The sequence below is a fragment of the Trachypithecus francoisi genome, unplaced genomic scaffold, assembly GCF_009764315.1.
Source record: "Trachypithecus francoisi isolate TF-2019V2 unplaced genomic scaffold, Tfra_2.0 Lachesis_group10, whole genome shotgun sequence".
Lineage (NCBI taxonomy): Eukaryota > Metazoa > Chordata > Mammalia > Primates > Cercopithecidae > Trachypithecus > Trachypithecus francoisi.
Window position 1 is genome coordinate 16,489,630 of NW_022681455.1, and position 13,328 is coordinate 16,502,957.

General features: G+C 42.6%; 1 protein-coding gene across 7 annotated transcripts in view; it reads right to left on the reverse strand.

Moving 5' to 3' along the window:
- Positions 1–254: 254 nt before the first annotated feature.
- The window catches only part of ATXN1 (ataxin 1), a 465,758-nt gene continuing 452,684 nt past the window's right edge, over positions 255–13,328 (reverse strand). For all 7 annotated transcript variants that reach the window (XM_033216313.1, XM_033216310.1, XM_033216309.1 and 4 more), the window contains one exon: positions 255–7,999. In XM_033216313.1, coding sequence (XP_033072204.1) covers positions 7,469–7,999 — 531 coding nt within the window. In that variant the 3' untranslated portion in view covers positions 255–7,468. The remainder of the gene's footprint in view (positions 8,000–13,328) is intronic.

The following is a 13,328-nucleotide window of genomic DNA, read 5'->3' on the forward strand; positions in this document are numbered from 1 at the left end:
AGCTAGGAGGCATAAACATGAACTGAAGAAACCAAGACATCAGGTATGGCTGTGTGCCTTTTATCTTAGAACCTCGTCTCACACATACTCTTCACCCCAAAACATTAGCAGCGAAGGCAATGTCTCACGTCACACCTCCCCACCTCCGACCTACCCAGGGAGAACTTGTGAGCGGGAGTCAATGAGGAGGAGGAATTAGCACTCTTTTCCTGGCCTCTTCTTTGAGGACCCAACAGAAGGCAAAGACACACATCTGCAATTGGCACTGTTATTTTATTAGTACGAGTATACTGAAACAATAAACTTGTACTGGTATACAGACAATTTATTTAAAACAATTTTGTTCAAATTTTGAATCAAACATTGTTTTATTATAATAATGAAATAATTTCTACCTAGAAAACCTGCAAGCACCATCAAAGAAAGGGACCATAAAATTCAATAAACAGACTCGAGTGTATCCTACAAATAGACACACCACGATTAGAAAATAGAATATGAATTCTTCCATTTTTTAATATTTGTTTTAAAAAAGCTAGTGCAAGTACAATATTTTACACTGGAATTACAGAGAGTATGCACGCATATGGAAAAAAGTTCTCCTGTCACAATAAAAGCTCTTAACTATTATGTATGCACTTAAAATTTTCTTTTCAATAAGGTGCAAAACATCATTCCTTCCCTAGTTCTCCTCTGTACTGGCCATGTCAGTCTGGTAGTGCCCTCAACCCAAGTTCTGGTGTCTGTTTCCCTTGGCCTGTGGGAGGCATACGATTGGAAGTTTGGTGGGTAATGATCTGATATTAAAGTATCCAGTGGTACAAGTCTCAGAGATGACTCTGGAGCCAGGACTCCACTGGCTGGAAATGAAGACTGTCTAATCTGAAGGTCACCACAAGTACTGACAGGACTGTCTTGAAACCTCCTTTCGGCTGACACTAATTTGGGTCAAGAGTTGAGCAGTTCAGGCTGGGGAGAGGAAGAACCCCCGCCAAAAAGGGCAGTATTCACAGAACCGAATGCACAGTTCCAATGCACTGACTAAAGGATTTACCCCACTCCTGGACCAGATTACCAAAAGAGTAGGTGGTTCCTGTAAGAACCAGAGAAAACCTGTGCACTGAGCTGCTTGGTAACTGCTCTGAAGACAACAGCTTAAGCTAGTGTCACCTAATACTTGGTATTCTGGAGGACAGTATGTTATCTTGGTAAGGATTACTGTAAACAACGCTTCCAATGAAGGCCTTCAGATGGGCCACAGAAAAGGAGACAGGCTCATTGGCCATCCAGACAGCAAACAAACTAAAGGGAAAGAAAACGTGGGTGAAGCCTCCAACGTATCTGCAGTGGAAGACTTGAGTCCTTTCAGATAAGAAAAGGTATGGAAATTCTCAGAGATTGTTATTGTATAGATACTACCTGTTGGCCAAATGCACTTAATTTTAATACAGTTGAACCATTTGTATGCAAGTCATGAGGACATGAAAAACTGAAGCCGTGTTCCCTCCCGCCATTACACAGGAGAAAGTTAGCTACCAGAACAATTGCCTTCAACAAGAAGGGAGGGGACAAGATTCTGAATTTAAGAATTGTAAGTGGGGTGCTTAATATCCCCACTGCTGTCCAGTTTCCACTGTCCGGCTTGATTTTTGGACAGGAATACTATTCTGAGAAGTAGATCCGCATTTATTTTGGCCTCTTTATATTCAATAAAAATCACAATAAAACTAAAGTAAAATGAGGCATTTACATTGAAATCATGTTTTTACCCCCCTATTTAAATGAGGTGTGGGGGGAAAGAAGGTTAAATAATTTTTTTTTTTTTTGTCCCCATAATGAGTCCTGTTTGATTGGTAGCCTGGATCCCTTGTTACAAACACTTCGTGTTCAAGATTATATTCTTTGGGTTTATAGGAACAGGAAGTGCTGAAAATGTCAAACATCATCTCTGAAGAAAAAGAAGTTTCAATGGCTTAACAGTTTAGACTAAGAAGGGAGCTCAGAGAAGTACTTTTAGCATAGGAATGAGCAGTATTCTCAAATCACAGAATACCGAGTTCCCCTCCCTCAGACGAGGGCTATGTGTAACAAAAAGAACAATAAGCATAGGTATAGTTTAAGAGCCTTTTACGTAGTAATTCTTCCAGGCCATAACCATACAAATCTGATCATTTAGACATGACAAATTTCTATATACAAAAAAACATGTAACTTTCAACCCTTCTCTGCTTTATTTATTTATTTTTTTTACAAACAAAGTATGAAACTCATTGTTTCAACAGATCCATATCTTTCAAACACTGAATGAATCGTTTTGACATTCATTTTTCTTTTGTGCAATTTTTTAAAACATTACCTGTACTCCTCAAAGTGAGTGCTTCAAAATTTTGTTTTCTTCAGCTTCTCAAATTAGGTGTACATTAAAAAAAAAAAATTCCCACAAGGTATAGTGCTACAAGAAAAGATCCTATCAGTAAGGTAACATATTTGAAGCGAGGTCATCTATGTAAAAGAAATCTCAGCCCCGGAGTAGAGGTGTGCAAGTTGTTTGGAGTTTCCCTATGCCAGAAACACAACACGGTCCGTGGAAAAGAGAGGAAACCAACCCAACACAATAGCAGATGCATGTGCTTTATAAAAAAGTATATTCTCTGTATATTTATTACTTGATGTGTTCTTAAATTCTCTATTTCAGAAATTCTGGGTTAAAAACAAATGTGGAAGCAAAGGCCTCCACGCCACTTTAGAAAAAAAAAAAAAGTGTAATTCTCTTTCCTTTCATATCACCACCGAAGAAACCGAATTGGGCCACGGAGTCTGCTGGCCCTGTTTTCACCTGGTGCAAATGGAAGTGCAAAGGGTTTCAGAAGGCAACAGACCAGTCTGTTGAGCTGCTTGTGGTTCATGAAACCGTAGCCATGACAACCAACACAGCTCAAGAAGCCTGACCTTCAGTCCCGAGAGCTCTGCTTCCTCACCCATATCTGAAATAGCATGGCATTAGTGTCTTCAAAAGCACTGGAGATTTTTCTCTCTATGAAAGAAACAGGTTTCCTTAGTAGTCACAGATGTTAAAGGGTATTGTCAATCGTTTCCTTAAAAAACAAAACAAAACAAAATCCAGAGCTACAACAACAAAAATAAATTTTGGCAACATATTTCAGTAAAGATGAAACTATGTGCAAAGAGTGGATTTTATGATTACTAGGAGCTACTGTTCATCTTGAACATGCAGCATTATATTGCAATCTATGCGGTATCTAAGGAGTAATCCACAAGATGCAGGAAATCCAAACATTCCTTGAAATTGTACAACCCTACTCCAGAGCAGTCAAAGTGCTGCTTCTGGACACATCAGTGTACCACACACACACCAGCCCCGTCCCTGAGTAAGAGGTGTGAAAGGTTCCGCAGAGTCCCTTTAGGGGAGAAGGAGGGATGCTGCCACTTCCTGGTGGGGGGAAAACCCAACACACTCACCTAACAGAAAACATAGAGGCTCACAATTCCGAGTTAGAAATGGGATCAAGAACAACAACAGAAATCAAATCATCCCAAACTAAACTGGGTGAGTTAGGGAAAACGAAAAATTGACCGACATAGAAAATTATCCTGAAAGTCCAAATGAAAATGCAATTTGGATTTCCACTTTAAAAGATCTGAGGTAAGTGGCATCCATCTCTGTATCCCTCCCTCCCCCCTCTGCCCCAGTGTGGCCCAGACAAACTGCAATAATTCTTAAGTTAAACATTCTAAGGAACAGTCATTTTATATATTTAGAAATCCCTAGAAAGAGAGGTTCTTGTTTGTTGGTTTCTTATTAATAATATTATTTTTTTTTCTTTTCGCCCTGACTAATTTCTTGGTGATTGTGTTCCATTGTAAACGCAAAAGGCCTGCTGTTATTAGTTTAAAAATGGAAAACAGGAAAGAAAGAACAAAAGACGGCTGTCGGTAAATATTGCAAAGTGGACATAGTACAGAGGCACATGGCTGATCCTTGTAAGCTGAACGGCACCGAAGAATTTCTACCCCTGTCATCGTTCATGTTTGCTACACAGAAGCGGTGACAGAGGCTGCTCTGGGAGCCTCGGGGCCCACCAACGTCTGCAAACAGGACTGCGCGTTCTTCCTATTTGAAGAGAAAGCTGCCACAAGGGAGTGGTGACCGTGGGTGGCAGGTGGTCCCCTCCACAGCCACTGGCCAGCACGCTCAGAACGCACACACACAACAGGCCACACTTCCCGTCCAGGCTCAGAGGCAGGGCTCCAAGTCTCAAGGACACAGACCCCAAGGAGGGGCCTGCCCACTCGCAGAAAAGACCGTGGAAAATGGGTTAACTCCAGGCTACATGGCTCCAGAGTGCGTCTTAGAAATGAATCTGCCTCCTTCCTCTCCACACTCCACATTCACTATTCCGTGTGGTGACAGGGGACACTGCGGCTCCTCCCCCAGGTCTCCTTGGCTGGCTCTTTCTGCAACGTGGTGGCCGACGCGGGGCTCCTGAAGGCTCCCCGCCCCAGCACTCAGCATCCGCAGCAGGGGAAAGGTGGGAAGCTCTCTCCCTCCTGGCTCCTTCCCTCCAGCCCTGCTCTGGCCAGAATGGGAAAGACCAACCAAATAAGGAAAAAGCCAAAAGGGAATGAGCTTTAACTATATAGCACACTGGTCAGACTCTATTGGCACAGAAAGTATTGCACATGCTAAAAAAGCAAGAGAATGAAATGGGACAAGTGTTTGGAAAGAACCAATTATTTTATAATTCCTATACCTGAAATAGAACCACAAAAATTATGATGATGTTCCTATTGCTCCAAACCACGTGTGTTTTCCCATCTTAGTGTTGGTTTAGTGGATCCAGTCAGTTCAATACTCGAAGTAAGCCAAAAGGTGGTGTGTGTTTTTCTGAGTCCACATGAGTTGTAAATAGTGATACTAATGAGAACAAAGTCTATGTGGCAGCCCGTATTCCTCTTACCATCAAAGGTTAAAAAACAAAAAGAAAAAACAAAACCTAATAATTGCAAGTGCCCTGAGCAGAATATATGGAAGATTAAGCAAGTTCTCTGAACAGAAACGTTTAAAAAATACAGCACTAAATAAGCAGTATGACTGCAAGAATGAACCCACCCAGCTCTCTGCAAGCATGCTGAGAGGGTAATGAAATTCGAGGAAAGTCAAGGAACTATTCTAGCTATTCTAAACCTATTCAAATGTTTTTGGTACACCCCAGAAAATGGTTTACAAAAATCATTAGTCCTGGTGAGCCTTAAATGTAAATGAATACTAGACAGCCAAAATGTGGGTTGATACCAGAATTTTTTTTTTTAATTTGTGAAATGAAGGAAGTACTATTTTCAATGGGGTAAAAGAAAAATCAGGTATTTGTTTAGATTAGTTGCAGCCATCCAAGTAAGAATATTTAAAAATTTCTCCCTACTTATAAAACTGTTTTTTTAAAGCACTTTAAAGATGCATTCAAAACCCACAAATGATATTTCAGATCTCTGGGAATGAAAGGTTTAAAAACTATGAAATACCCTTTCTGGGTTTGTACCAAACATTAAATCTTGATTTGATTTTGAATAGAAAAAAAAAAGTCATTCTGAAAATAACATTAATAACAACAATAATAAAATAATTGTTTAAAACAAAATCTTGCTCACATATATAAATGTCTTTATGGAAAACTCTCTCAATGAATCTGAAGAAAATTCTCAGAGTTTCTAAGAGCCTGCTAAGACCTGGCTTTTTGTGACAGATGTGGTAAAAAGACCAAAATGAATTTTCAAAGGAACATAACCTTATAAAATGGCCTAGAGTTTAGGCAGGTTAGAAAGAAATTTTGCTACATTTATTTATGCTCGTTCAGTCCCCCAAACCTTTCCCACAACGTTATTGGATAAAAACTGCAGGAATATCACACAAATTATAAACTCAATATGTGCAAATCGCAAGGTTCTTTAAAAGTTCATCTTAAAAAGAAAAACACTGGACAAAAATGAGTATTCTCTTCTCCATCCCTTTTCTCTCAGTTTCTCTGCCAACTCTGCATATGCCTTGAACTGATTCTCAGACATCAAAGTGAAAAGTGCCTCCCGTCAGGTAGTACTTGGTGGTCATTTATTGTCACATACTAGTTCATAATTCACATTCATCCCTTTAAACCACATTGAAACTTTCAATATCTTGCTCTTCAGCAATTCTGCAGAGCTGAAATGTAGTTACAGTGTTGAAAAAAAGAAAGCAACTTAGTTTTTTTTGTTTTTTTGTTTTTTCCCCAAAGAGTTTAAAGTGAGATACAGTACTTGTTGAATGAGAGACCAAGATGCTTGGTAATAAAGTGTGAACAGTATTTTTAAATGCTTAAAGATAGTAATATATGCTCATCTTCAAAATCTAATTCCTCATGTCACACTGGAATCTGAAAAAAAAAAAAGTGGCACCCGAGTTGTCCATAGTCATGAACTATAAACAGTACTAGAGTTCAAAGACAAAAAGATTTTGCAAACTCAACGTGAAGAGCTTCTGTTGCTCTCACTGAAGGGCAGTTTGCATCTACCTCTTGGGAGTGAAGTCAATGCAATAACCTGATTGGTTTACCTAACACTGCACAGAAACCAGCGTGGGTGTTTGCTCTTCCCCCGCCCCCACCCCAACCCCCCTTACCCCATGTGGGGCCATGACAGCAGGGGCTTCCCTGTCCACCACAACACCCCGGTGACATCGCTGCACTAGTAAAAAGCAGAAATGAAATCCCGCATGTGGCAGTTGCTCTTTAAAAAAAATATATATCAGTGCAGTCAGGCCCCATAGGGGGAAATATATATCTCTACAATTAAAAGTTGCTTTTATTGTAAAATAGGTTGGAGAGAAAAATGTTCTTTTAAATGGTTAACTTTCCAAATCTGCCGTCTGACGCGTCTCCGCGATGCCCTCAAGCTGGGTTCCTGATGTTGATTTTGTACGTGGGAACCCCAGGAGGACACTGCTCTGAACCCCCTGTCCCATGCCGATAGCAAGAGAGTGAGGCAGAGGGAGGCAGAGAAAAAGAGACCCTCACTCGCCGCCACAGCGCCTGTGCACCCCCACATGCGTGCACCCCTGCAGGACCCTTCCCACGGGACTTTTCTCCTGACACTAGCGGGAGTCAGCGCCCCTGGCTGCTTCTGGGCCGCTACAGAAAGCAGGCGCTGTGAAGCCCCGTTCCTTTCTTCCCCGGGGATGCGTGGAGCCCTGACTGCTCCTGCTGTGCCCTTCCTCCCGCCCGCTCACTGACAGACACTCGTGGAAAAAGCATATGCACCAGTCTCCTGCGACACACCTGCTGTAACTCTAATGACAAGGTTAGAACAGAAACCTAAAATAAGAGGATAACATGTAAATACTGTGTTATTTAGCCTACAGTACAGTAATCTGGATACAAATGATAAGGGAGAGCCACGTTTCCTTTCCCCCACGCTGCCTCTACTTGCCTACATTAGACCGGCCTTCAATGCAAATCTTAACCTCCTGAGGAATTAGAGAAGGCTTGGGAAGAGTCAAAGGTGGTTCGTCTTCTGACTTCTCCAGTTTGCGGCTCTCTGGCGCCGACCACCTCCTCTTCCTCGTTGCCGCGGGCTTGCTGGGTTCTATTTTGGTGAGGAAGGGCGCTGCAGGCAATCCCATTTTCTCTGGAAACTTCAGTTCGCCATTCTCAGAGAGCATCTGGGCACTCCCCTGGTTGATTCCGTTTTCCTGCTCGGCATACCTGTGTCTGCTGCTCGCCAGGCCGTCGGCCTTTGAGTGCTTCAGCAGGACGCTGGCGGGATCCACGGGCTGGCCCTTTTTAACAGAGCCGTTCTTCAGGTTCTTGAGGGTAAGCGAGATGCACACATCCCCAACTGAGAGTTTGGAACACGGCAAATCAAAGAGCTGGCTGGTTCTCTCCGGACAGCAGGATGACCAGCCCTGTCCAAACACAAAAAAAGGATACTCTACCAAAACTTCAACGCTGACCTGTGGAAACAGGGAGAGACAGAGAGAGGAAGAAGGAAGGGAACAAATGAAAACATTTTATTCTTGTTTGATTTTATGCACACACACACGTATGAACTCACACATACACACATAGACACACACAGGCTGAATGGGGGAAAAATGACTCAGTGTGCAAACCTCCCTCCCCCCAGTCACACACTATAAATGAGGCTCTTCACTTTGGGTTGTACCTGTACTTACCATAGGCAGAAGCCAGTGAAAAGACCATCAATATTCAAAATATTCCACCAAGTGTTAGCTCTGTAGCTGTTAGAGCTACTCAATCAAACCCCAGCAATGACAGAACACCCACTTAGCTTTCAGCACCGAGCTAGGCTCTGCAGGTGGCTCAGAAGCCCAACATGGTCTGAGATTTTAGGAGCTCAATGGACAGCTGTTATTATCATACAGGACAGGATTAGACAGGGATCAGAGTGAGACTGTAGGTGAGTTCCAAGAGGCAGGCATGATGTGTTTATCATTGAGTCCCCAGCTCCTAAAAGGATGCTTGGTGGCAGGGCACAGTGGCTCATGCCTATAATCCCAGCACTTTGGGAGGCCAAGGTGGGTGGTCACTTGAGGTCAGGAGTTCAAGACCAGCCTGGCCAACATGGCGAAACCCTGTCTCCACTAAAAATAAAAAAAATTCGCCAGGCGTGGTGGCAGGCACCTGTAATCCCAGCTACTTGGGAGGCTGAGACACAAGAATCGCTTGAACCCAGGAGGCAGAGGTTGCAGTGAGCTGAAATCGTGCTACTGGGCGATCTAGCTTGGGCCACAGAGTGAGACTCTGTCTCAAAAAAAAAAAAAGGTCAATTTTCAATGTCCTTTCTAGATGTAGTAGACTAGGTAATTTGGACCAACCCTCCTTCTGAGGACAACTAAAAACTCTGAACAAAAATGTAAGCAAACAAATAAATTTAAAAACTCTGGACAAAATGTTTAAACTTTTTTTCTGATAGTACTGGACAGCAAATAAGATAGTAAAAAGGCCAGGTGCGGTGGCTCATGCCTGTAATCCCAGCACTTTGGGAGGCCAAGGCGCATGGATCATCTGAGGTCAGGAGTTTGAGACCAGCCTGGCTAACATGGCGAAATCCCGTCTCTACTAAAAATACGAAACTTAGCCAGGTGTAGTGGCAGGCGTCTATAATCCCAGCTACTCAGAAGGGAGAATCGCTTAAACCCGGGGGACGGAAGTTGCAGTGAGCCAAGATTGCACCACTTCATCCTGAGACCAGCCTGGCCAGCATGGTGAAACCCTGTCTCTACTAAAAATACAAAAATTAGCCAGGTGTGGTGGCAGGTGCCTATAATCCCAGCTACTCGGGAGGGTGAGGCAGAAGACTTGCTTGAACCCAGGAGGCAGAGGCTGCAGTGAGCCGATCTCGCAGCACTGCACTCCAGCCTGGGCGATAGAGTGAAACTCCGTCTCTCTGTCTCTCTCTCTCTCTCTCTCTCTCTCTCTCACACACACACACACACACACACACACACACAGAGTTCCTGGGTTGGATCAGGAAAGGATGATGGCCCAGGCAATTGAAGCTGGTGTTAGGGGCCTGTTTTCTCCTGAAGACATTTGAACGTTCCAAAGTGGAGCAGTTGGGAAACCAAGTGGGCTTTTGATGATGTTAAGAGCATAGGGAAAAGGTAATGAAGTTCAGGGTACACCAAGGGAGGGTACTCTCTGGTGAACCCCATTCTTTTCAGTTGTGACCCCAAAGCACTGTCCCTTAGAGGTGACAGTGAACCATAAGCCAACAGGCCTTTCAAGGTCTCAAGCTCAGATTTGACTCATCTGAGTTCCTAAAACTGGATTAAGGTCTTGAATTATTTTCACAATTTTGCAAATGAAAGCATTCAATTTAAAAAGGGGGGTGGTGGTCATGAGGAGACCAGATAACATGTATAAACACTAATAAAATATCAGATCTTAAAAACGGATGCTCCAGGGCTTCTCATATAGAGTCATACATATAGACTTTACAATGACTATGCTTACAATATTTAAGAAGATTAAAGACAGCTTGAGAATTTTGATAGGAAACTAGGACCTGTTTGTAAAAGATCCATGAAGCCAGGCATGGTGGCTCACGTCTATAATCCCAGCACTTTGGGAGGCTGAGACGGGGATGATCACTTGAGGCCAGGAGTTTCAGATCAGTCTGGGCAACAAAGTGAGATCCTGTTTCTACAGAATTTTTTAAAAAAAATAGCCTACTGTGGTGATGCACGCCTGTAGTCCCAACTACTCAGGAGGCTGAGGCAGGAAGATCTTGAGCCCAGGAGTTAGAGGCTGCAGTGAGCTATGATCGGAAGATGCACTCCAGCCTGGGCAATAGAGTGAGACCCTGTCTCTAAAAAAATTAATTAATTTTTAAAAAGATCTATGAGAATTATAAAATTAAAATATACACCCATTGAAATCAAGAATGCCATGAGTGTTCCAGTTGAATAGATGTGGATTAAGAAAGAATTCATGGGCCGGGCGCGGTGGCTCAAGCCTGTAATCCCAGCACTTTGGGAGGCCGAGACGGGCGGATCACAAGGTCAGGAGATCGAGACCATCCTGGCTAATACGGTGAAACCCCGTCTCTACTAAAAAATACAAAAAACTAGCCAGGCGAGGTGGCGGGCGCCTGTAGTCCCAGCTACTCGGGAGGCTGAGGCAGGAGAATGGCGTAAACCCGGGAGGCGGAGCTTGCAGTGAGCTGAGATGCGGCCACTGCACTCCAGCCTGGGCGACAGAGCGAGACTCCGCCTCAAAAAAAAAAAAAAAAAAAAAAAAAAAAAAAAAAAAAAGAAAAAAAAGAATTCGTGAAGTGGATTCTCTAATTAGAGCTTTAGAAGAGACTCCACAGAGTGAACATAGAGACAAAAAGACGGTTAATATGGAGGAGAGGGTAAGAGACAGATAAGATAAATTGAGAGGGGCCAACAGACACATAATTTGAATCCTAGGAGGAGGAAGAGAGGGGAGGTAACAGGGCAGAAGTAATAGTTGAGGAGGTAATGGCTAAGAATTTTCCCACACTGAAGAAGGATAATAAAACAGTTTCAAGAAGTCCTAGCCCAAACAGGAAAAATAAAAAGAAATCCTCACTGAGGCAGATGAGAAATAAATTGCTATAAATCAAAGACATCTTGTAAACTACACAGGAAAAAAATATCATTAAAAGTCTCTAGAACAGGCTGGGCATGGTGGTTCATGCCTGTAATCCCAGCACTTTGGGAGGCTGAGGCGGGTGGATCACCGGAGGTCAGGAGTTTGAGACCACCTAGGCCAACATGGTGAAACCCCATCTCTACGAAAAATATAAAAATTAGCCGGGCATGGTGGCAGGAGCCTGTAATCCCAGCTACTTGGGAGGCTGAGGCAGGAGAATCGCTTGAACCCGGGAGGCCGAGGTTGCAAGATCATGCCATCGCACTACAGCCTTGGTGACAACAGAGAAACTCCATTAAAAAAAAAAAAAAGCCTTTAAAACAAAATACATATTACCTCCAAATAAGCAACAATTGAACTCACACTTTACATCTCAACAAAAATAATGGAAGCCAGTAGACAATGGAGACAATGGAATATCTTTACAGTGCTAAAGAAAAATAACTGCCAACTGAGAATTCTGTATGGAGCAAAAAGGTCCTTCCAGAATGAAGGCAAAATAGAGACACGTTCAGACAAACAGTAATTAAAAGAATTCACCACCAACAAATCTGCATTACAGAAAATACTAAAAGGTGTTCTTTAGGTAGAGAAAAAACAAATCTAGATTGAAGTTTGTACAGGGAGGAATGAAGAGGAATGAAAATGGTAGATATGTGGTAAATCTAAATTAATATTGGCTATATGTAACAATATTTAAAATATTCGGGGGTTTTTTTTTTTTTTTTGTGAGAGGGAGTCTTGCTCTGTTGCCCAGGCTGGAGCGCAGTGGCGTGATCTCGGCTCACTGCAATCTCCGCCTCCCGGGTTCAAGCAAGTCTCCTGCCTCAGCCTCCTGAGTAGCTAGGACTAGGCACGTGCCATCATGCCTGGTTAACTTTTGTATTTTTAGTAGAGATGGGGCTTCACCATGTTGGCCAGGATGGTCTCGATCTCCTGACCTCATGATCCACCCGCCTCAGTCTCCCAAAGTGCTGGGATTACAGGCGTGAGCCACCGCGCCCGACCTCTGTTGGATTTTATACACATGCAGACACACAAAACCAGACATACATAATTGAAGTACCAAAAAAACTTTAAAAGTAGTAAATTTCCACGGATTGTGGCTTTTCTATTTCATCTTTTTTGTCTCCTTTGTTAACTCTGATTGATATAGTTGTGATACACTTCTAGAATGACAGATTTACTGGATCCACACAAGGCATGTTTTCAGAAGAGACAACTAGAGTACATTCATATGGCAGCCTGTAAGCATGAACCCATACGCCTGGGTGTATTACTGGGGGGAAGTTTCATTGTTCTGGGCCAGTTTTATAATGTGAAGCAAGCTAAAAGTTTTTGAGTGCCTACTCTCTGTCAAGCTCTCAGGTACAAACTTTACAAAAAGTATTTTGTTTAATGTTCACAACAGTATTAGTATGGAATAGTATAGATACTCCAATTTTATAAATTTTATGAATAGTCACAGAGAGATAAGTTACTTGCCTAACGTCATAGCTATTAGCTGATGGGTTTAGGATTTTATCCCAGTCTTTGGCCCCCAAACCCATTTTCTTTTTTCTATGCCTCCTGACCTCTACCCTTGTGAGCAAAGATATTACAATGCCACCAAAAGAGATGAACTCAGCATTCCCACTACCCCCCAACAGTGGTGAATATTGCCTGAAATAAGTAGGATCCAAAGGTATGAGCTCATGGGCTTGTTCCATGGTACAGATAATTGTGATGTAGTGTCTGCCTTATAGCCACTCATACAATTCTAGTTACCCTGTACAATAAGTGTGCGACACTATTCAGTTTCAAAACTACATTTACATCACACACACAAACACATATGTGCATATATACATAGACAAATACACTTACAAGTGACCGTATCAGATGGAGTTACCCACTGTATTCTAAGTAGGGGGACCGATCTAGAACTGGCTCCACAGATCCTCTCCCAAACCTTTCATAGCCATTAACAACATACACTGAACAGAAGGAAACCAATCCCACATCAAGTGGAGATTGTTTTGCTGCAAATCCAAGTCATAAAAATAAAACTCTCAGGTGTTAACATCTATCTCGTAAGACTCTCTACCAGAGTTGCTGTTTGCTTATTCTTGCCCATCACCAGGCAGAGGTAATGTGACA